Genomic DNA, 22088 nt, shown 5'->3' on the forward strand with positions numbered 1-22088 from the left:
CTTTCTTCTGACTGCAACGTACACTGCTGTCTCGATGCTACAATCTCCTGCGATGCTTCAGTCAGCGACACCGGTGAGGAATCGGATCGTCCACAGGGCCGTACCTCGAAGGCGCACGTCATCCAGGCCGCTCGGTGTGTTCTGAGCGCGAGAACCCACCGCCATGAAAAACGACAGTTTGAGTGCAGCTGTAGATCATGGACTCCCAACAGGACCCCAGCCACCTTGAACAATAACAACATCAAAACAATCCCCTTTCCTAAACCTACCCTCCCTCCCACCCACACACAGGCAGTGCTCTAACTCAGGATAGGCCCTCTTCAGGCCTCAGGCCTCCAGTGGATTCGGACTTGCAGATATTGGGTCTCCGACTTCCCCAGCAAACTCAGAGATTCCCAGAGATACCACTCTCCGCGCTACGACTATCCACTTTCTATCTACTGAAATTATCAGGATTGACAACAATAGGCAGAAGGTTGATAAGGATGTATGTACTGTATAAACTCTGATAGATAAATATTTTTGCTTTTTAGGCTAAGCAGCAGGTGGCAGCAGAGCTGGTTAATTTGAGCATTGAACACTCTACTCCAATAAATTTACTGCCCTGATTTCTATATTGGAACAGAAAGTGCAGTTGCTGGGTATCCAGAGCCAACACTGAGAATGCTGGAAGGATACAGAAAGCCAGGCAGCATCTGTGAGGAAGGAAGTGGATTTGAGGATCAAGGATCGGATATCACAATCAGAAAATCATAAAGATAGGAAAGGGAGAGAGAGGTGGATACATATGGCAGGATGCAGGTTGAAATTGTCAAGGTAATAACACTATTAAAGTCAATAATTGGAGACAAAGTAAAAAACAAAAAAGAAACAAATTTAAACAGGAAGATGTGGTCAAACGGACGTAGTTAGTGCTGCTTTCTCACAGCGCCGGGTATATATTTTGAATTGTGACCGCTGATGTTTTCTCTGGCATTCACTCATTCTCTGACAGTGCATGGATTCCCACCTCGTGCTCTGATTTTCTCCCACCTCCCAAAGGTGTGTTGATAGGTTAATTGGCCATTTTACATTATTCTATGGGGCGGGTAAAACAATGAAAGGGAAGTTCACGAGCACGTGAAGCAGAATAAATTGCCAGGCCACGGAGGAACAGGAAAAGTGAATGCAACTGATTGGTTTGCTCTTCTGGGAGCCAGTACAGATCCGATGGGCTGAATGGTTTCCTGTGACCTTATAGATAAGTAACTTCTGTGAAAGGAAAAATTGTAGTGTGTATCTGGAATTGTAAAATTCACTACGTCTTGAGGGCTTCAACATGCCCTGGCTGAAGATGAGATGCTAATGGTTGAAGTGACATTGGACATTGCCGGAGGTCAGAGTGGCAGTGGTGGAAAAAGTAAAATGGCAGGTGACAAAGCTCAGGGTTGCTCTTGGAGACTGAGTGGAGAGGTTCCACAAAGCGTTCCACCAGTCTGTGCTTGTTTTCTCCAACGTGGAAGAGACCACATCGTGACCACCAAGTGCAGTGCACTAAATTGGAAGAAGTAGAAATGAATCACACTTTCACTTGGAAGTTTGGGTTCCAGGCTGGTGGGAAAACAAAGATGAAAAAGAGCAGCTGCTGTTCCTGTCAAACCTGCAAAGGAAAAAGGAAAACGTGCAAAATGAGAAGTGGTATAAAGGGAACAGACCAGATGGAGTGCCAAACGAGTTAGAGATACAGTGTGAAAATACGTCTTCACCACAGTCCCACTTACACAAATCCTGTATTAATCCCATTTTTATTCTTACCACATTTTCATCCCAGATTGTACCTCTCAGCTACGCATTAGGAGCTATTTACAATGTCCAGCCCACGGATCTTTGAGATGTAGAAGGAAATGGGAGGGCCCAGAGGAAAGCCAGACGGCCACAGGGAGAAGATGCAACTTCACAGAAGCAGCGTTGCTGATCAGGGTCTATTTTATTTTAGTATTTTGTTTGAAGGGACAGTGAGGAACAAGCTCTTCTGGTCCTTTGACCCACGCCGCCCAGCAACCCTCCGACTTAATTCTAGCCTAGTCACGGGACAATTTACAGTGAACAATTAACCTACTAACTGGTATGTCTTTGGACTGTGGGAGGAAACCGGAGCACCCGGAGGAAACCCACATGCTCATGGGAAGGAACGTACACACTGGAATTGACCTCTGATGTCCTGAGCTGTAATAGGATTTCGCTGACCCGTACCTTACCATGGCCCTCATTGAGCCCGGTCTTTGGTAGAATGATGCCAAGGCTGTGCTAGCTGTGCCACAGCTGAGTTGATGGGGTGGAGGTGAAGAGACATCAAGTGTTCTGTTGTAAATGACAGTAATTATGGAGGCTGATTAGGTTGAGGATGTGACAAGGGGACTCTACCCGGTTGTGGATGGGACCCAGGCTGTGAAAGCAGAACTACAGGAAGTAAAGGACTGTCAATGGTAGAGGGAAAGCCACATTTGAAAAAGGAGGACATTGTAAATTCTTGCCATTAGATTTTTGCATAGTAGAGTAATTAAGGGTTACGGGAAAAAGGCAGGTAGGTGGAGATGAGTCCATGGTCAGATCAGACATGATCTTATTGAATGGCGGAGCAGGATCGACGGGCCAGATGGCCGACACCTGTTCCCATTTCTTTTGTCCTTATTATGTATCAGATCAAGTATATTGGGCTCTGAGAAACTGGAAGACTGGAATAGAGTACATACAGAAGCAGGGAGGGAGGAGATGGACAACTTTAAAATAAGCAAAGCCTTCTCTGACCCTGCTTCCTGTAGTTGGCCAGGCTCCCACCTGAACTTCTGTTTCCCACAGGGATCCAAACAGCTCTTCCAAGTGAAGCATCAATTCATTCACATTTCTTCCAATTTGGTGCTCTCAGTGATTATTGCATATTGGGTAAATGTTTTGTAGAGTTCCTCCATTCAGTTTCCAAGGTGGCCCTGAGCTTCCTGCTGTCTGTGGCATTAATTCTTCACTTCATCCAGATTATTCTGACAGCTTCATGCGTTGTTTCAACAGTTCCCAATGTAGGCTTGAGAAGCAACACCTTATCTTCCAAGTAAAACACACAAAATGCTGGAGGAACTCTGCAAGCCAGGCAGCATCCATGGAAATGAGTAAACAGAATCAACGTTTTGGGCCAAGATTCTTCATCAGTCTGTACTTGTCACAGGCACTCTCTCAATGTCTCTCTGTCTCCTCCACCCAAACCCTTCCTGCAACTTCACATTTTAATTTTTCCAATTGTAATCGATACAACAGTTCTGTTTCTGTCATGGATCCTGGATGTTGCCTGATCTGCTGAGTACTTCCATCTTTTGTTTTTGTTTTTGATCCTGAGTAATTTGGGTGAGGTTTGTAGCCTGAGTAGAGCATCTCTCTGTAACTCACGTATTTGTTCTTCTGTTTGTCCTGCAGGAAGTTACATATTATCATTCCTTGGTTGTGGGTTCACAGTGGTTGGAATCTACCTCCTGGTTACATTTGGACCAAACGCTCATGAGAAGCTTACTGGGAAGAATGTTGTTTCTCACTTGCTGGGGTGGCCCTTCCTACTGTATCTGGTAAGGACTGGGTAAGACCAAGCTGGGAACAAGGTGAAATGTAAAGTGGAAAAGAGAGTGATGTGGGGAGAGAAGAATGACATAGAGAGTGAGAGGAAGAGGCTGTCTATAAAATAAAAGATGATTGGGCACAAATGACAGCTGACATTGAAAGGAAGGTGAAACAGCAAAAGGAGAGTGTCTAGCTGATGTTAGCTTGGAGAGAGAATCAGACTGAATCTAGGAAGATCAGAGAGAAAATGAACAAAATAAGAGGGAAAAGGGGAGAACGTGAGAATAGACTGACAGCTTATTATGAAACGAAAATTAGTTTTTGTAGTCATAGAGTCGCATATTGTAAGTTTCAAACAAATATTAAGAGGAGGGTGGAGGTCAACAGAGATCAAAAGAATGAACGAGATGTACATGCACACAAAACTTTGAAGCTGGTAGGGCAGATCGAGATAGTGATTTTAAAAAAGTAAATAAGAGCATAGCACACAAAAACAAGGTCATTTTATTGAAACTGGTTTGTCCACCAATCAGGACACTGCAATTTAGGGAGGATATGAAGACTTTAAAGAGGTGTCAGTGACGAAATTGACCTTCTTAAAGAAGATTTTACAGAATGCTGTAATGATCCATGAGAGGGGAGGTGGGGAGAGCTGAGTGAGTTTGAATTAAGAGTGAATGAGAGCATGGGGAAGGAGGGTAGGGTGTAGCAAAGGGACAGAGAGTGCATGTGCTCTCAAGAAAAAGCAAAGGTCTGTATTACTGTTTGTTTTTGTCAGATTGAACAGTGTATTGCCAAATCTGTTGTTGAAATGTCATAATTCAGTGTTTCCTATTGGCTTCCTTCTGTCTTCCAGCTGGTGATGATTATCCTGTTCTGCCTTCTCCTATATTTCTACAAAATACGCAAGATGGCCTATCTTGTTGTTATTCTTCTACTGGAGGCCCTGCTAGGTGAGTAACAGATCAGCTTCAGTTCACGATGCACGTCTGGAAGTTCAGGGCACCACTTTGGTTGTGCAGCCCAAGTCTGTACACGGAAAAAATTCTGTGGTTCTAATTAGTTATTAGAATGGGTTGCAGACAGATTCCAACATTGCTTCCTTACTATGATTGTTACTTAGTCTGTTGGTGTCTGAGTCGTTACTCACTCCCTCTGTTTGTCAAAATGACATTAGCATCAGTGTTACTGATCTTGCCAATATCTATTAAAGCATTTTTGGTGTGACTGGTGTCTCTCATAACATCCTGAGACTGATGGTTATGCTGCCCCTCAGTATCCCCAGCCTGATTATTATTCTGACCCTTCGTGTCTGTCTGGTTACATGGTTGTTACTCAGCACCACTGTAAAAGTTTAGGCATGACCCTTGCTTCTGGATACTCCAGCTAAAGAAAGCAGCTGTCAATCTGCGCTAAAGAAAGCCTCTGTTATTCTTCTGATGCAGGAGAGCAAGGGCACTGTTGCTTAACCTATTCTCCCAGGAAAGAGCAGGCACTGGTGAAGGCTCTCTACACTCCAGCTGTTGGCTGACGGGGGTCCTTAATAATGCCCCTTTTTGAGGCATCGCCTTCTGAAAGTGTCCTTGGTTCTGGGGAGATTAGTGGCCATTATGGAGCTGGTTGAGTTTACAACTTTCTGCAGTTTTTCTGATCCTTTTCAGTCGTATCGCCATACCAGACAGCAATGCAACTAGTTAGAATGCTCTCCACAGTAGAAATTTGCGAGAGTCTTTGATGTACTGTATCAAGTCACCTCAAGCTTCCAATTAAATATAGCTGCAGTCTTGTTGTCTTTGTGATTGCATCGAAGTGTTGGGCCCAGGATAGATCTTCAGAGATGTTTTACCCAGGGTGAAACTACTCACCCTTTCTACTTCTCATCCCCCGGTAAGGACTGATGTGCGTTCCCTCGAATTCCCCTTCCTGAAGTCCACAGTCAGTTCCTTGGCCTTACTGACATCACTCGGCCAGCTGATCGATCTCACTCTGTGCGGCTTCTCGTCACCATCTGCATCTGCCAATAATAGTTGTGTCATTGGCAAATTTATTGATGGCAATAGCCACACAATTGCGGGTGGAGAGAGGGTAGAGCAGTGGGCTAGGCACACATCCTTCAGGTACGCCAGCACTGATTGTCAGTGAGGAGGGGATGTTATTCCTGATCTGCACTGACTGGTCTCTCGGTGAGGAAGTCAAGGGTCCAGTCCCAGAGGGAGGTACAGAGGCCCAGGTTTTGGTGCTTGTCGATTAGAACTGAGGGTATGATGGTGTTGAACGCGAAGCTGTAATCAACAAACAGCAGCCTCTGATACTGCATATCAGTTGTTAAGGTAAAAACAATTTCCCCTCTATTAAACCACGTTGAATCTGCCCAGTCTTATTATTTGTTTGTTCTCTGCAATAAGGATGCCAGTCATCAGGTCCTGGGGATTTACAACCCACCGCACCCATTCATTTCCCTAGTACTAATTTTTTACTAGTCCCATTTCCTTTGAACTCCTCATTCACTCCATAGCCGCAGTTCACTGTACATTTCCAGGACCTTTTCCTTATCTTTTTCATGAAGGCAAGCACAAAATACGTCAATTTCTCTAACATCTGGTAATTTTTCCCCTTCCTTTTCTCTTCTTTTTTTCAACTCTCCATTCTGGCTCCCCTCTTACCCCTTTTCTTCTCCTCACCTGCCCATCACCTCCCTCTGGTGCCTGTCCTTTCCTTCATCCATGGTCCAGTCTCCTCTTCTATAAGATTCCCTCTTCTTTAGCTCTTTACCTCTTCCACCAGCACCTCCCAGCTTCTCACTTCATTCCCCACTCCTCTACCCACCTACTTCCCCCTCAGTTGGTTTCACTTTTTCCCCGCCAGCTTGTACCTCTTCCCCTCCGCCCTCTTTCTTATTCTGGCTTCTTCCCTCTTTCTTTCCAGTCCTGATGAAAGGTCTCAGTTTAATACATTCACTGTTCATTCCTCTCCAAAGACACTACCTGACCTTCTGAGTTCCTCAGCATTTTGTATTTGTTGGTCTGGATTTCTATAATTCCTAATATACTTTCTCCAACCATTATGTACCTATAGAGGTTTCTGAGGTTTCTTTTCAGACTTGTCTAATATTCTACTTTTCCTTTCCCTTTTGATGCATTATCTTACATCTTTGCTGAATTCTAAGTTTTTTTTTCCTGTCCTCAAGCTTGTTGCTTTTTTTGGCAAAATTATAAGCCTGTTGAAATAACTTCCCCGCGTAGCCACAGTTGGTACACTTTTATAATTAGGGTTTTGTGCCTTCTTTAATTGCTGGCTTTGGTTGTTTATCATCATAACTTTTAACATAATTTCGCAATCTGTCACAGCCAACTCATGCCACAGTCCTTCCTTGTTTGTGTAATAAGAAATTCATAGTCATAGATGCAAACAGCACTGAAATAGGCTATTTGGCCCAAATGTCAACCTCCCATATGCACTAATTCAACACTAATCCCAAATTTATTCACCAAACATTCTCTCCTAGATGATACCACAACAGAGAATGCAGATGCTGGAATCTTGATTTTTAAAAAAACTACAGAAGAAACTTGGCATATTGAGCTGCATTTGTAGGGGCAAAGTAATCATTGATATTTTGGGTTGAGACCCTGCATCAACACTGTCAACACTTTAATACAGTGTATTGACCCAAAACATTGACATTTTCTTTCCCCTACAGATACTGATCGGCATGTTGATTTCCTTCTGCAGTTTGTTTTTATTTTGCTTTTTTTTTTCAGGACAGTTTTCTCCCGCCATCCGAAGGTAGAGCGTCCCTATGAAACGGTTTGTAAGCCAAAATGTCATAAAGCGAAGAAGCAATTACCATTTATTTATATGGGAAAATTTTGTGAGCATTTGCAGACCCAAAAATAACCTACCAAATCATGCCAAATAACACATAAAACCTAAAATAACAGTAACATATAGTAAAAGCAGGAATGATATGATAAATACACAGTCTATATAAAGTAGAAATACAGTACTTCTCTATAACGATTGCCTGCACAGATCTCCGTAGCGAAAATCTCACGCAAGCTCTGTTGGCATGAACGCGCTCTCCAGTAACCTTTAAACTATGAAGCTGCCAAATCTATCAAATAACACGTAAAAATACACAGCCTATATAAAGTAGAAATAATGTATGTACAGTGTAGTATCACTTACCGGAATTGGGAAAACAGCGCCGAGCACACTGATGATGGTGTGTTAGGCTGAGTCGTCGCAGGCTGGGTGGTGCAGTGGCCCCCACCCTCCGGGCCGCTGACCCGATACATTACGCGAAGAACGAAGCAGTAGCTGGGAGGCACACAGCACATCTTTAAGAAAAAAGCCGAAATAAACATGCTAATTAATTAGGTGCTGCCCAGCACGTAAATGTTGGCACAGATCAGAGGCGATTGCCAATTGCATCGCCTCTGACCTGGGCCGACAATTACGTGCTAGGCGACACCTAATTAATTAGCATGTTTATTTCGGCTTTTTTCTTATAGATGTGCTGTGTGCCTCCCGGCTACTGCTGCATTCTCCGTGAATCGATACAGTATCTGTCCGCGGCCTTGGTGTTGGGATGGTGGGACACGGGAGTGTCATCTCATCGTCGATCAGGTCAGGCTGCTCATCTTGTTCTATGACTGCCCGCCTCGATGTCGAAGGTCGAGGTTCGTCGTCTGCTGTGGCTGATGTGGAAGGCTTGCTTGACTGCTGAGCCTCGCGCATTTTTCTATCATACAGTTGTTTGTAAGCACTCAAACCATCCTGCAAATATCCCTTAAACCTACGTACCCTTTCAAAGTTAAAGTTGTACTTTATCATTGCAGGGAAAATCTCACGCAGTTGCTTCACTTTCTGCATTCGGTTTCGATTGTTATCCTTTCCTCTTCCAATTGCATCAGCTCTTCATCTATCAGTTCTTGGTCATGGAATGCCAAAACCTCTTCAACATCATCTTCGTCAGCTTCCACAAGCCAAACTCACTTTGTCCCCTTGCTTCGTTCACCACGATCGAAATGCTTAATTTTGTCTAGTTTTACGCTAAGTATAACACCCTTACTCTTCCAAGCTTTTCCGACACCTTAGAACTCATCTTGCTAATGGCTGCTCAATGCAACCTGTTTAAGCAATGCCGTTCCGAATCTGGGGCAGAGCGGCTGCTCGGGGTGCGCGCTGCCTTTTATCGTGCGCTGATTTTTTATCGCGCGCTGCCTTTCTTCGTAACAGTGAAAACACCTTCTGAAAGCGAAAACAGGTAACTAATGTAGGTCTTTGGTAACAGTGAGGTTTCATAAAGCGAACGTTCGAAAAGCGGGGGACACCTGTATCTTAAAATGGTTGAACATTATTTCATGACTCGTAGGCACACTCTGCCATTTTATAAGGCTTAGTGTCTTGTATGCTTTTTTTTAAATCAATTTCTCAACCTACTGTGCTGTTTTCATGAACCATGGGCCTTTACCCCCAGATCTCCATTTTACCATTTTTGGAATTGTATTCTTTATATTAATTCACCTCATTCTTTGTACCAATGTGTAATATTCTGCATTTTCAGCAGTAAATTTCACTACCCACCCATTCCACCAGCCTATATCCTCTTAAATTCTTTTGCTAATCTCCAAACAGTTCACTGTGCCTCTAAGTTTTGTGTATTCTTTATATTTGGAAATACACTTAAAGACAGCTCTATTAGGTACAGGAGTGGAACCCGGTGTGGTTTTCTGCTGCTATAGCACGTCCACTTCAAGGTTCGACGTTCAGAGATGATCTTCCTCACACCACTGTTGTAACTTGTGGTTATTTGTGTTATTGTCAGCTTTCAGTCAGCTTGAACCAGTCTGGCTATTCTCCTCGACCTCTCTCATTAGCAAGGTGTTTTCACCCACAGAACTGCCGCTTACTGGATGTCAAAGTTGCTGGTGAATGCAGCAGGCCAAGCAGCATCTATAGGAAGAGGTGCAGTCGACTGGACTATTCCTCTTCTCACCCTGTCTCTTGCAAAAACGCCATCCCCTTCTCGCAATTCCTCCGTCTCCGCCGCATCTGTTCTCAGGATGAGGCTTTTCATTCTAGGACGAGGGAGATGTCTTCCTTTTTTAAAGAAAGGGGCTTCCCTTCCTCCACTATCAACTCTGCTCTTAAACGCATCTCCCCCATTTCACGTACATCTGCTCTCACTCCATCCTCCCACCACCCCACTAGGAATAGGGTTCCCCTGGTCCTCACCTACCACCCCACCAGCCTCCGGGTCCAACATATTATTCTCCGTAACTTCCGCCACCTCCAACGGGATCCCACCACTAAGCACATCTTTCCCTCCCCCCTCTCTCTGCATTCCGCAGGGATCGCTCCCTACACAACTCCCTTGTCCATTCGTCCCCCCCATCCCTCCCCACTGATCTCCCTCCTGGCACTTATCACTTATCCGTTTAAGCGGAACAAGTGCTACACATGCCCTTACACTTCCTCCCTTACCACCATTCAGGGCCCCAAACAGTCCTTCCAGGTGAGGCATCACTTCACCTGTGAGTCGACTGGGGTGGTATACTGCGTCCGGTGCTCCCGATGTGGCCTTTTATATATTGGTGAGACCCGACGCAGACTGGGAGACCGCTTTGCTGAACATCTACGCTCTGTCCGCCAGAGAAAGCAGGATCTCCCAGTGGCCACGCATTTTAATTCCACATCCCATTCCCATTCTGACATGTCTATCCACAGCCTCCTCTACTGTAAAGATGAAGCCACACTCAGGTTGGAGGAACAACACCTTATATTCCGTCTGGGTAGCCTCCAACCTGATGGCATGAACATCGACTTCTCTAACTTCCGCTAAAGCCCCACCTCCCCCTTGTACCCCATCTGTTACTCATTTTTATGCACACATTCTTTCTCTCACTCTCCTTTTTCTCCCTCTGTCCTTCTGAATATACCTCTTGCCCATCCTCTGGGTCACCCCCCCCCCCGTCTTTCTTCCCGGACCTCCTGTCCCATGATCCTCTCGTATCCCCTTTTGCCTATCACCTGTCCAGCTCTCGGCTCTATCCCTCCCCCTCCTGTCTTCTCCTATCATTTTGCATCTCCCCCTCCCCCTCCAGCTTTCAAATCCCTTACTCACTCTTCCTTCAGTTAGTCCTGACGAAGGGTCTCGGCCTGTAACGTCGACTGCACCTCTTCCTATAGATGCTGCTTGGCCTGCTGCGTTCACCAGCAACTTTGATGTATGTTGCTTGAATTTCCAGCATCTGCAGAATTCCTGTTGCTTACTGGATGTGTTTTGTTGACTGCACCTTTCTCAGTAAACTCTGGAGACTGTTGTGTGTGAAAATCCCAGTTTCTGAGATACTCAAACCACCCCATCTGGCACCAACAATCATTCCATGTTTGAAGTCACTTCCCCATTCTGATGTTTGTTTTAACATCAACTGAACTTCTTGACCATGTCTACATACTTATATGGATTAAGTTGCTGCCACATGATTGGCTGATAGATTTACAAACCTGTAGCATTAATGAGAAGGTGTACCTAATAAAGTGGCTACTGAGTCCAGTATCTGTGTGCCAACTCTGAGCCATAGTCCCGGTTTTGCCCCCTTCCTACTCCACAGCACGTTCCAACCAAAAGACACCCTGCTGCTATTTGTTTACTCGTTTTCCATCCATGCTTTTACAACTCTTTCATTCCATGGCCTTCAGTGTTGATGAAGTACCTATTATGTGGCAATTTATCAAGTGCCTTATTTACCGCATCATCCATAATCCTGCAATCAGCTCTCCCTTTTACTTCATCAGACAACTGTTGTTCATTCCACATGAACTGCCCTTAATTCATTTATGTTGCTTTTTTTAAATCAGCACAAAATTGGCTAAGTGATTGCTAGTTCTGTCCATGATTATTGTTTTCTAGAATCTTCCTTGAGGTTAATTTTACTGGTCTGTTGCAATTGGGTTTATGCCTGCTCTGTATTTGGATAATGCTGCAACTTTTGCAGTTTTCCACCTTGAAACTAAGGATGTTGAAAAGATTATGATAGGGCCTTGGCAATTTACTCTTGCATTTTCCAATGGCCTAGGATGACCATCTGGGACAACTGATTATCCACTTCCAGTACAGCTAGTCTCTCCAGTATCTTGTTTAATAATTTCTAGCCCCTTTAGAATGACATCTTGCACGGGCTTCAGGAGCATTTTTCCCTTGTAAAGACTGATGTGATGTACTCAGTTAATGTAAACTTTGCTTCAGAATAGATTCCATTTTTGACAGGCTCACCTCATCTCTTTACAACCTTTTTCTTGTAGAATGTACAGGACAAGTTTGGATTCCCTGTTATGTTTGCTGCTAGTTATTTTTTCTTTTTGCCTTTCTTATTTTTTTTTCTTTTACTACACTTCTGCACTTTCTGTAATCAATCTCTTTCTCATGGCGAACAGATTCACATCTGTCATACATTTGTTTTACAATTGTCATTTATCACGGTGCTGGGGAACCACAGTGACATTCTGCAGGTTGTAGACAATATTTCTAATTAGATCTCTCTTGAATTACTCTCACTGCAATCTGCAGCATGTAATCTCCCTCTAAGCAATGTATTTTTAAATCAACTTAATGATCTACAGACTTCACAATCTTTTGAAGGATTCGGCAGACCAAGCAGGTACCGCACCTTTAAGAGGGCGTAGGTTCATCGCCATGCCTGGAAGCGAGGCGGTGGGGGGGGGGGGAGGTTCAAAGTCAGGTTGAAGCGCAGAGGGATGAGGACTCCTCTACCCAGCATCTTGTTGGCAAACGTACAGTCACTGGGGAACAAAATTGAGTACCTGAGGGCATGATTGCTAGTTTGGAGAGAAATAAGGGATTGTTGTGTACTATGTCTGAGTGAGACATGGCTTCCTCCGGGCATGTTAGATACAGTGATCGAACGGAAGGTTCCCGATTTACCGTACAGATTGAACTGCTGATTCGGAAGAGGCAAAAGGTGGAGGTGTGTGTTCCATGATAAACTCTTGATGGTGCTCCGATGTGGTGGCTTTGTCAAATTTGTGTTCCCCCAGCCTTGAACACCTAACGATCAAATATCCGTTCTATTTACCAAGGGGTTCTCTTCCATAATCCTGACCGTATTTTACATCCTCCCAGCGGCAGACTATAATCAAACTTTTGAGATGCCGCATGATGCTGTCTCCAAACAAGAAACAGTCCAGCTCAATGCATTTGAAATCATAGTGGGGAACTTCACCAGGCTTGTTTGAAGAAAGCCCTGCCCAATGACCATCAGTATATAACCTGTAGCACCAGAGTTCCAAACACACTAGACCAATGTTGTACTAAGATAAGGAATGCGTACCGTTCCAAGCCTAAACCACATTTTGGTAAATTGGCTGTCCTTTTACCCCATAGGCAGAGGCTAATGAGCAAAACTCCAGAGGTTAGGACAACGAAGAGGTGGTTTCAGGAGGAAGAGGAGTTCCTATGCGATTGCTTTGAGTCAGTGGACTGGGTCATGTTCAAGGACTCATCTTGGATCTGAATGACTTTATTAAATCAGTTGTAGACAAGTGTGACCCCCAGAAAATCACTCAGAGTCTTCCCCAAACTCAAGCCTTGGATGAACCATGAGATCCGCAGTCTGCTGAGGGCCAGATCAGACACGTTCAAGTCTGGTGACTAAGAAAGCGACAAGAAGTCCAGATACGATCTCTGGAAAGCCATCTCACAGGTGAAGTGGCAATTCCGGACTAAGCTTGAATCAACAAAGGATACTTGACTGTTGTGGCAGGGTTTGAATGCTATCACCTCTTATAAAGTTAAATCAAGTGACGTAGGAGTCAGCAGGGCTTTGCTTCCAGATTAGCTCAATGCCTACTATGCTCACTTTGACCGTAAAACATGGAGCAACCATCACAAATTTCTACAGCCCCCAATGATCCTGCAATTTCAGCTTCTGCGGCTGATGTACGAACTGTCTTCAGGAGGGGGAACCCACAAAAATCATCCGTCCATGTGAGGTACCTGACCAAGGGCATATCAACTGGCTGGAGTGTTCCCTGAGATCTTTAACCGCTCGCTTCGGCAGTCTGAGGTTCCCACCTGCTTCAAGCAGGCTTCAATTATACCAGAGTCTAAGAAGACATGGTGACCTGCCTCAATGATTATTGCCCAGTAGCACTTACATCCACAGTGATGAAGTGTTTGAGAGCTTGGTGATGAAACATATCAACTCCTGCCTGAGAAGTGACTTGGATCCACTTCAGTTTGCCTACCGGAGCAACAGGTACACAGCAGATGCCATTTCATTGGCTCTTCACTCAACCCTGGAACATCCGGACAAGAAAGATGCATACATTAGGATGCTCTTTATCAACTACAGCTCTGCATTCAATACCATCATCCTCTCAAAACTAATCAATAAGTTCCAAGACTTTGGCTTCAAAACCTCCTTGTGCAATAGGATTCTGGATTTCATCACTTGCAGACCCTAGTCAGTTTGGTTTGGCTACAACATCTCCTCCACGATCTCTTCAGCACAGGTACACTTCATGGCTATGTGCCTAGCCCCTTGCTCTACTCGCTTTACACATGTCTGTGTGGCTAAGCACAGCTCCAAAGCTTCAAGTTTACTACAACACCACTGTCGTAGGCTGAATCAAAGGTGGTGATGAATCAGCATATAACAGGGAGATTGAAAATCTGGCTGACTGGTGCCATAACAACAACCTCTTAATCAATGTTGGCAAGACCAAGGAGCTGACCAAGGGTCCATGAGCCAGTCGTCTTCGGAGGATCAGAGATGGAGAAGGTCAGCAACTTGGAATTCGCCAGTGTTATTATTTCAGAGGACCTGTATTAGGCCCAGCACATAAGTGCTATTACAAAGAAAGCAAGGCAGTGCCTTACTTCCTTAGTTTGTGAAGATTTGGCATGACATCTGAAACTTCGACAAACTTCTGTAGATGTGTAGTGGAGAGTACAGTGGCATGCAGAAGTCTGGGCACCTCTGGTCAAAATTTCTGTTACTATGAATAGCTAAGCGAGTAAAAGATGAACTGAATTCCAAAAGGCATAAAGTTAAAGATGACACATTTCTTTAATACTTTAAGCAAGAAAACTTCTTTTATTTCCATCTTTTACAGTTTCAAAATAACAAAAAAGGAAAAGGGCCCGAAGCAAAAGTTCGGGCACCCTGCATGGTCAGTACTTAGTAACACCCCCTTTGGCAAGTATCGCAGCTTGTAAACGCTTTTTGTAGCCAGCTAAGAGTCTGTCAATTCTTGTTTTGGGGATTTTTGCCCATTCTTCCGTGCAAAAGGCTTCTAGTTCTGTGAGAGTCTTGGGCCGTCTTGCATGCACTGCTCGTTTGAGGTCTATCCACAGATTCTCGATGATGTTTAGGTCAGGGGGCTATGAGGGCAATGGTAAAATATTAAAGAAATGTGACATCTTTAAATTTATGCCTTTTGGAAATCAGTTCATCTTTTACTTGCTTAGCTATTCACAGTAACAGAAATTTTGACTGGGGGTGCCCAAACTTTTGCATGCCACTGTATATTGACTGGCTGCATCATGGCCTGGTATGGAAATACCAAAGCCCTTCAAAAAGTAGTGGATACGGCCCAGTCCATTACGGGTAAAGCCCCCCTTCCCCACCATTGAGCACATTTCCATGAACGGTTGTTGTAGGAAAAGCAGCATCCATCATCAAGGACCCCAGCACCCAGGGCATGCTTTCTCCTTGCTGCTGCCATCAGCAGGAGGGTACAGGAGCCACAGGTTCCACACCACGGTTCAGGAATAGTTATTACCGCTCAACCATCAGACTCTTGAACCAAACTTCACTTCACTTGCCCCACCACTGAAGTGTTCCCACAACCTATGGACTCACTTTCAAGGACTCTTCTTCCCATCGTTTTGGTATTTATTGTTTATTATTATTATTATTCTTTTTGTATTTGCAGAGTTTGTTGTCTTTTGCACACCGGTTGAACCCCCGAGTTGATGTGGTCTTTCATCTTGTTATGGTTATAATTCTATGGATTTATCGATTATGCTCACAAGAAATTGAATCTCAGGGTTGTATATGTTGATATATATGTACTTTGTTAATAAGTTTACTTGGAACTTCGAACTTCCTTTTCTGGTTAACTTGCTATCTCTTTTACCATCCAAAAGCAGCCTTTCACTCCGCACCCTCTTCCCCCCCCCCCACAGGAATGTACTTAGAATGGGTGTTCCCAGCCTGGGGTCTACATATCTCTCAGTTAATGGTAGGGGTCCATGACGTTATCAGAAGATTGGGAAGCCCTGACTTAGGGTGTTGTTGAACGTAGAGACTGATGAACTTTAACCAGAGGATGCTTCAGGACCAATGCTGTGGCCACACCTCTGTGCAGTGTATTGATATGATAGGCCAATCCCAATGCAGGGTTTCGACCCTAAACCTCAATCGTTCCTTTCCTCCTTATAGATGCTGCTTGAGCTGCTGAGTTCCTGCAGTAGACTGTGATGTTAGTGGTGTAAGTGTTCTGGCTGTAAGATTCACCTTTAATTCAGTAGATTAAGGATCACTGGCTGTGTTTCTGTACATTTAATACTGTGTCATTTGCCCCTTTAGGTTCAGTGACTGTTGTTGCAGCAAAGGGTGTATCGGGAATGATTGTCCTATCGATCCAGGGGAATCTACAGCTGGTCTACCCCATATTCTATGTTATGTTCGTAGTTATGGTTGCCACTGCAGTCTTTCAAGCAACGTGAGTAGATCATTCCCTGACCTTAAGCATGTGTTTCTCTAACCCTCTGGAGTTGAGGTCTCTGGGTACTGGACGTGGCTCCCACCCGAGTAATTTGACTTCTGTCTGAGACTTGCTAAGCTGCAAGAGATTAAGGCTCTCTGTATAACTAACCTGAAGATTCAGTCAGTTCATGTGTATATTAGAGCTTCCCTTTTTGCAGATCCCAATGGATAAGATGCATCTCTATTTGTGAAACAGTGTCACTCTCTCAGTATATTACTTCAGTTATAGCTAGGACTTGCTAACAGCCAGACTTAATTCAAGAATGAAATTCATATATAAAATTATAATTCATTGATTCGCAAACCTAATGAGTCTTGTTCAAAGCTGCCAAGTGAAAATGAGAGAATCATAGAATTTCATAGCGTAAGTGTTCACCCTATCTAAATGCAAAAGATTCAGAGCAACACACACAAAACGCTGGAGGAACTCAGCAGGTCACGCAGCATCCATGGAGAGGAATAAATAGTTGATGTTTCATCAGATCACCCTTTCTGTTCTCTTGTGTCTCTCAAATGAGAATGCTGTTCTTGGACTACAGTTCAGCATTCAACACCAGGCTCGACAAGAAGCTCAGAGACCTTGGCCTTGACCCTGCCTTGTGTAGCTGGATCCTGGACTTCCTGTCAGATCACCAGCAGGTTGTAACAGTGGGCTCCCTCACCTCCACCCCTCTGACTCACACAGGAGCCCCTCAGGGCTGCGTACTGAGTCCCCTCCTTTACTCCCTGTATACCCATGACTGTGTCACCACCCACAGCTCCAATCTGCTGATTAAATTTGATGATGACACTACATTGATTGGCCTTATCTCAAACAATAACGAGATGGCCTACAGGGAAGAAGTCATCCCTGACACAGTGGTGTCAAGAAAACAACCTCCCTCAATGTCGCAAAAACAAAGGAGCCGGTTGTGGATTACAGGAGATGGGCTAACCCCTATTGACATCAATGGATCTGGGGTTGAGAGGGTAAACAGCTGTAAGTTCCTCGACATCCACATCACTGAGGACCTCATGTGGTCTGCACACACCAGCTGTGTGATGAAAAAGGCATAACAGCGCCTCTTTCACCTCAGACGGTTGAGGAAGTTTGGTATGAGCCCCCCAAATCCCAAGAACTTTCTACAGGGGCACAATTGAGAGCATCCTGACTGGCTGCATCACTGCCTGGTATGGGAACTGTACTTCCCTTAATCGCAGGACTCTGCAGAGAGTAGTGTGGACAGCCCAGCACATCTGTAGTTGTGAACTTCCCATGATTCAGGACATTTACAAGGACAGGTGTGTAGAAAGGGCCCATAGGATCATTGGGGACCCGAGTTACCCCAACTACAATCTATTCTAGCTGCTATCATCCGGGAAATGGTACTGCAGCATAAAAGCCAGTTCCAACAGGCTTCAGGACAGCTCCTTCCACCAGGCCATCAGACTGATTAACTCATGCTGAATTGAGTGTATTCTATGTTACATCGACTGTTTTATTTACTATAAATTATTATAAATTTCTATGATTGCACGTTGCACATTTAGACGGAGATGTAACGTAAAGATTTTTACTCATGTATGTGAAGGATGTAAGAAATAAAGTCAATTCATTTCAATTCAAATTGTTTTTTTATAATTTTCTAAAATATTTTGTCATTGGGCAGGGATGCCCCTGGCAATGCCAACCTTTATATCCATCCCTCAATATCTCTATTGCCCTTCAACTAAGAAGGCTGTGAAGAGGCAATGACATATATTTGTCAATGTTCCTCAATCTTTCCCACTGTTTCAAATTTGCACATTTAAGTACTGATCTTCAGTTTATTTCTTCCAGAGAGTGAATTCTTTCCATCAACTTTTCAAAGGCAGAGAATTCTTTGAAGTATCCTGCATTGGAAGGTTAAGGATACTTATAAAGTGTTTGCAATCATTGTCAATATTGATCAATTTTGAGACATTAAGGGAATCAGAGTGTAAGAGGATCTGGCAAAGGATCGATCATACTGAATAGCAGAGCAGTCTTCAACGACCCATGGCCCATTCTTGTGTTTCTTGTGTTCTTAAATGGCAGTGTATTGATTAATGGAAAAATTGAATTTATGTAACCTTCAGTGTTCCAGTAACCATGTTCACTGTCTCAGTTCCTCCAAGAACCTCCCTTCCATGTACTTATTCAAATGTTTGGTAAATGGTGCAGTCGTACGTGCCTTACCTCTTCTTCTGACAGCTCATTCCTGGTGCTCACTACCCTCTGTGTAAAGAAACTACTTCTCACATCTCTTTTCAATTCCTCCCCTCTTGTATTTGTACCTTCTAGTTTCAGACTGTCCCATTCTGGAGAGAAGAATATGACCATCCACCTTATCTGTATCATCCATATCCCTTATGATTTTATAGACGCCTATGAGTTAACCCTCACTCTCCTGCAAAGATCCGGTATAGCCAGCCTGTCCCTACAAATTAGGCAGGTCCTCTAGTTCAGGCAGTGTCATTGTAGATCTTTTCTGCACCTTCTCCAGCTTGACTATGTGTTTGTTGTGATAGGGTGATCAAAACTGTACACAATACTCCAAGTGTGGCCTCACCAATGACTTGTATAACTGCAACACAATATCCCAACTCCTGAACTCTATGCCCTGACTGATGAAGGCCAGCATGTTAAATGCTTTCTACACCACCCTGTTCACTTGTGCACCCACTTTCAGTGAACCACGTGCACTTGTATTTCCAGGCCCCTCTGTTCCATAACACTTGCATGTCAGTGCCCTACCATTAGCTGCATAGGTCCAGTCATGGTTCTAAGTGTCCAAAATTCATCTCTTCACATTTACCTACATTGAAATCCATTTGCCTTCCCTCAGCCTATCTCCCTAGATGATCAATCCAGTTTGAAGTTCGGAGTACTTCAGCATGTCCATATGGAAGTTAAGGTCAATGGGGGTGGGGATTTCAATGTACAGGTAGATTGGGAAAATCAGGTTGGTGCTGGATTCCAAAAGAGTGCCTGCGAGAAGGCTTTTTAGGGCAGTTTGTGGTTGAACCCAGTAGGGGAAAGGCAATTCTGGATTGGGTGTTGTGAAATGAACCAGATTTGATTAGGGAGCTTAAGGTAAAGGAACCTGTAAGAGACAATGATCACAATAAGATAGAATTCACCCTGCAGTTTGAGAGGGAGAAATTGAAGTCTGACGTATCAACATTGCAGTGCAGTAAACGGAACTAAAGAGGCATGAGAGAGGAGCTGGCCAAAATAGATTGGAAATAGACACTCTCAGGGATGATAGCTGAACAGAAATAGCTGGAGTTTCTGGGCAATTCGAAAAGTGCAGCATAGATGCATCCCAAAGATGAAGAAGTATTCTAAAAAATGGATGAGGGAACTGTGGCGGGCAAGGGAAGTCAAAGACAGCGTAAAAGCAAAAGGGAGAACATTTAATATAGCAAAAAATAGTGGGAAACTAGATTGGGAACCTTTTAAAAACCAACAGAAGGCAACTAAAAAACAATATAATGGAAAAGATGAAATATGAAGGTAAGCTAGCTAATAATATAAAAGCGAATTCCAAAATTTTTTCAGATATATAAAGAGTAAAAAAGAGGGAAAAGTAGACATCAGACCACTGGAAAATTATGCTGGAGAGGTAGTAACGGGGACGAAGAAATGGCAGATGAACTTACTAAGTATTTTGCGTCAGTTTTCGTTGACGAAGGCACTAGTAGTATGGCAGAAATTCGAGCATGTTAGGGGGCAGAAATGAGAGTAGTTGCTATTACTAAGGAGAAGGTGCTTGGGAAGCTGAAAGTTCTGAAGATAGGTAAGTCAGTTGGACCATATGGACTACACCCAGGGTTTTGAAAGAAGTAACTGAAGGGACAGTGGAGGCATGGAGGCATTAGTAATGATCTTTCAAGAATCATCAGATTCTGTAATGGTTCCAGAAGACAGGAAAATTGCAAATGTTACTCCACTCTTCAAGATAGAAGGGAGGCAGTAGAAAGGAAATGATAGGCCAGTTAGCCTGACTGAATGGCTTAGCAGGGCCAAATGGCCTAATTCTGGTGAGAATATTTTACATCTGTCTTCACAGTAATATGGAGATACAGCCATTGACACTAGGAAGGAAGGAATATGGCATTTTGGAAGTACAGTCGGTCCTCCTTATCCGCATGCACGGATTCAACCAACCGCAGATTGGGAAAACCCGGAAGTTGAGCATTGTTCGCCTCGTGTCTAGTTCGTTCGCTACTTGTGTTGTGAACGAGAGGAAGGAGTTTAAGGCTAGTAAGGGATGGCTGGCTAGCTATGTAAAGTGCTACAGCCTCAAGAGTTTAAAGATCACGGAAGAATCAGCATCAGCTGATGCCAAGGCAGCATCAGCGTTCCCAGAAGAGCTATCACAGTTGCGTCTGTACTGAACATGTACAAGACTTTTTTTTGTCATTATTCCCTAAACAATACAGTATAACAACTATTTACGTAGCATTTACATTGTATTAGGTATTGTAAGTAATCTAGAGATGATTTAAAGTATACAGGAGGATGTGCGTAGGTTATATGCAAATACTACGCCATTTTATATAAGGGACTTGAGCATCCATGTTTTTTGGTATCTGCGGGGTGTCCCAGAACCAATCCCCCGCGGATAAGGAGGGCCGACTATAATAAACATTGGTGAAAATCTTCAACAGATGATAAAATTACCAGTCTCCAGCTCTTAAAAGAAACGAAAGAGGCAAGAGTTTTTGTGCTGCAGCGGAAATTTTCCAATTCTCTTTGAGTATAGTTAGTGCTGAAAGACTGGAAGGTTGCTGCTGAAACATTATCATACATAGAACATAGAATAGTACAGCACAGTACAGGCCCTTTGGCCCACAATGTTATGCCGACCCTCAAACCCTGCCTCCCATATAAGCCCCCACCTTAAATTCCTCCATATACCTGTCTAGTAGTCTCTTAAACTTCACTAGTGCATCTTCCTCCACCACTGACTCAGGCAGTGCATTCCACGCACCAACCACTCTCTGAGTAAAAAACCTTCCTCTAATATCCCCCTTGAACTTCCCACCCCTCACCTTAAAGCCATGTCGTCTTGTATTGAGCAGTAGTGCCCTGGGGAAGAGGCACTGGCTATCCACTCTATCTATTCCTCTTGTACACCTCTATCATGTCTCCTCTCATCCTCCTTCTCTCCAAAGAGTAAAGCCCTAGCTCCCTTAATCTCTGAAATCTTCAGGGATTATTGTAGGGAGAAGAAGAAACTGATAGACCGAAGAACTAAAGCCTGGGTGCTCCAGTTTTGTCACCTTTGTAATTGGATGGCGTGGCATAGCTCATTAGGCTGGAAGGGTCTGGCACCATGTTGTATCTCTAAATAAATAAACAATGTTGTTTTACATCTTACATAGTTATTTCTGTTCAGTCAGACTCAGAAAGTTAATGTACTGGCACAGCTGATGAGACTGCCCTTTCAGTCTCTTCAGCTGTGTCGGATCCAGCAGCTCGCATTCTTGGCACTAGAGGTTAGGTCCAGTACCTCTGCACCGTGGGTCTGGATAAGGCTCTCTGTAGTCAGTCAGGCTATAGTTAAACCACGCAGCTTTTTAAATGTGTTTGCTCCACCATCCCATCAAGCAGTGGCCTCCAAATCTGCTTTTGAGTGCAATAATCTTTTCATTCCTCCCCTTTTAGGTTTGCACCAAATGAACTTAAACCTATATCCC

At 43.9% G+C, this 22088-nt stretch overlaps 1 protein-coding gene across 1 annotated transcript in view; it reads left to right on the plus strand.

The window, feature by feature from the left end:
• The window catches only part of nipal3 (NIPA like domain containing 3), a 58800-nt gene that overhangs the window by 20843 nt on the left and 15869 nt on the right, over positions 1-22088 (plus strand). The window contains exons 5-7 of the mRNA XM_063033655.1: positions 3445-3590; positions 4439-4535; positions 16203-16338. Of these exons, the coding sequence (XP_062889725.1) occupies positions 3445-3590; positions 4439-4535; positions 16203-16338 (379 nt within the window). The remainder of the gene's footprint in view (positions 1-3444; positions 3591-4438; positions 4536-16202; positions 16339-22088) is intronic.

This window comes from Mobula hypostoma, chromosome 26 (genome assembly GCF_963921235.1).
Source record: "Mobula hypostoma chromosome 26, sMobHyp1.1, whole genome shotgun sequence".
Taxonomy (NCBI): Eukaryota; Metazoa; Chordata; class Chondrichthyes; order Myliobatiformes; family Myliobatidae; genus Mobula; species Mobula hypostoma.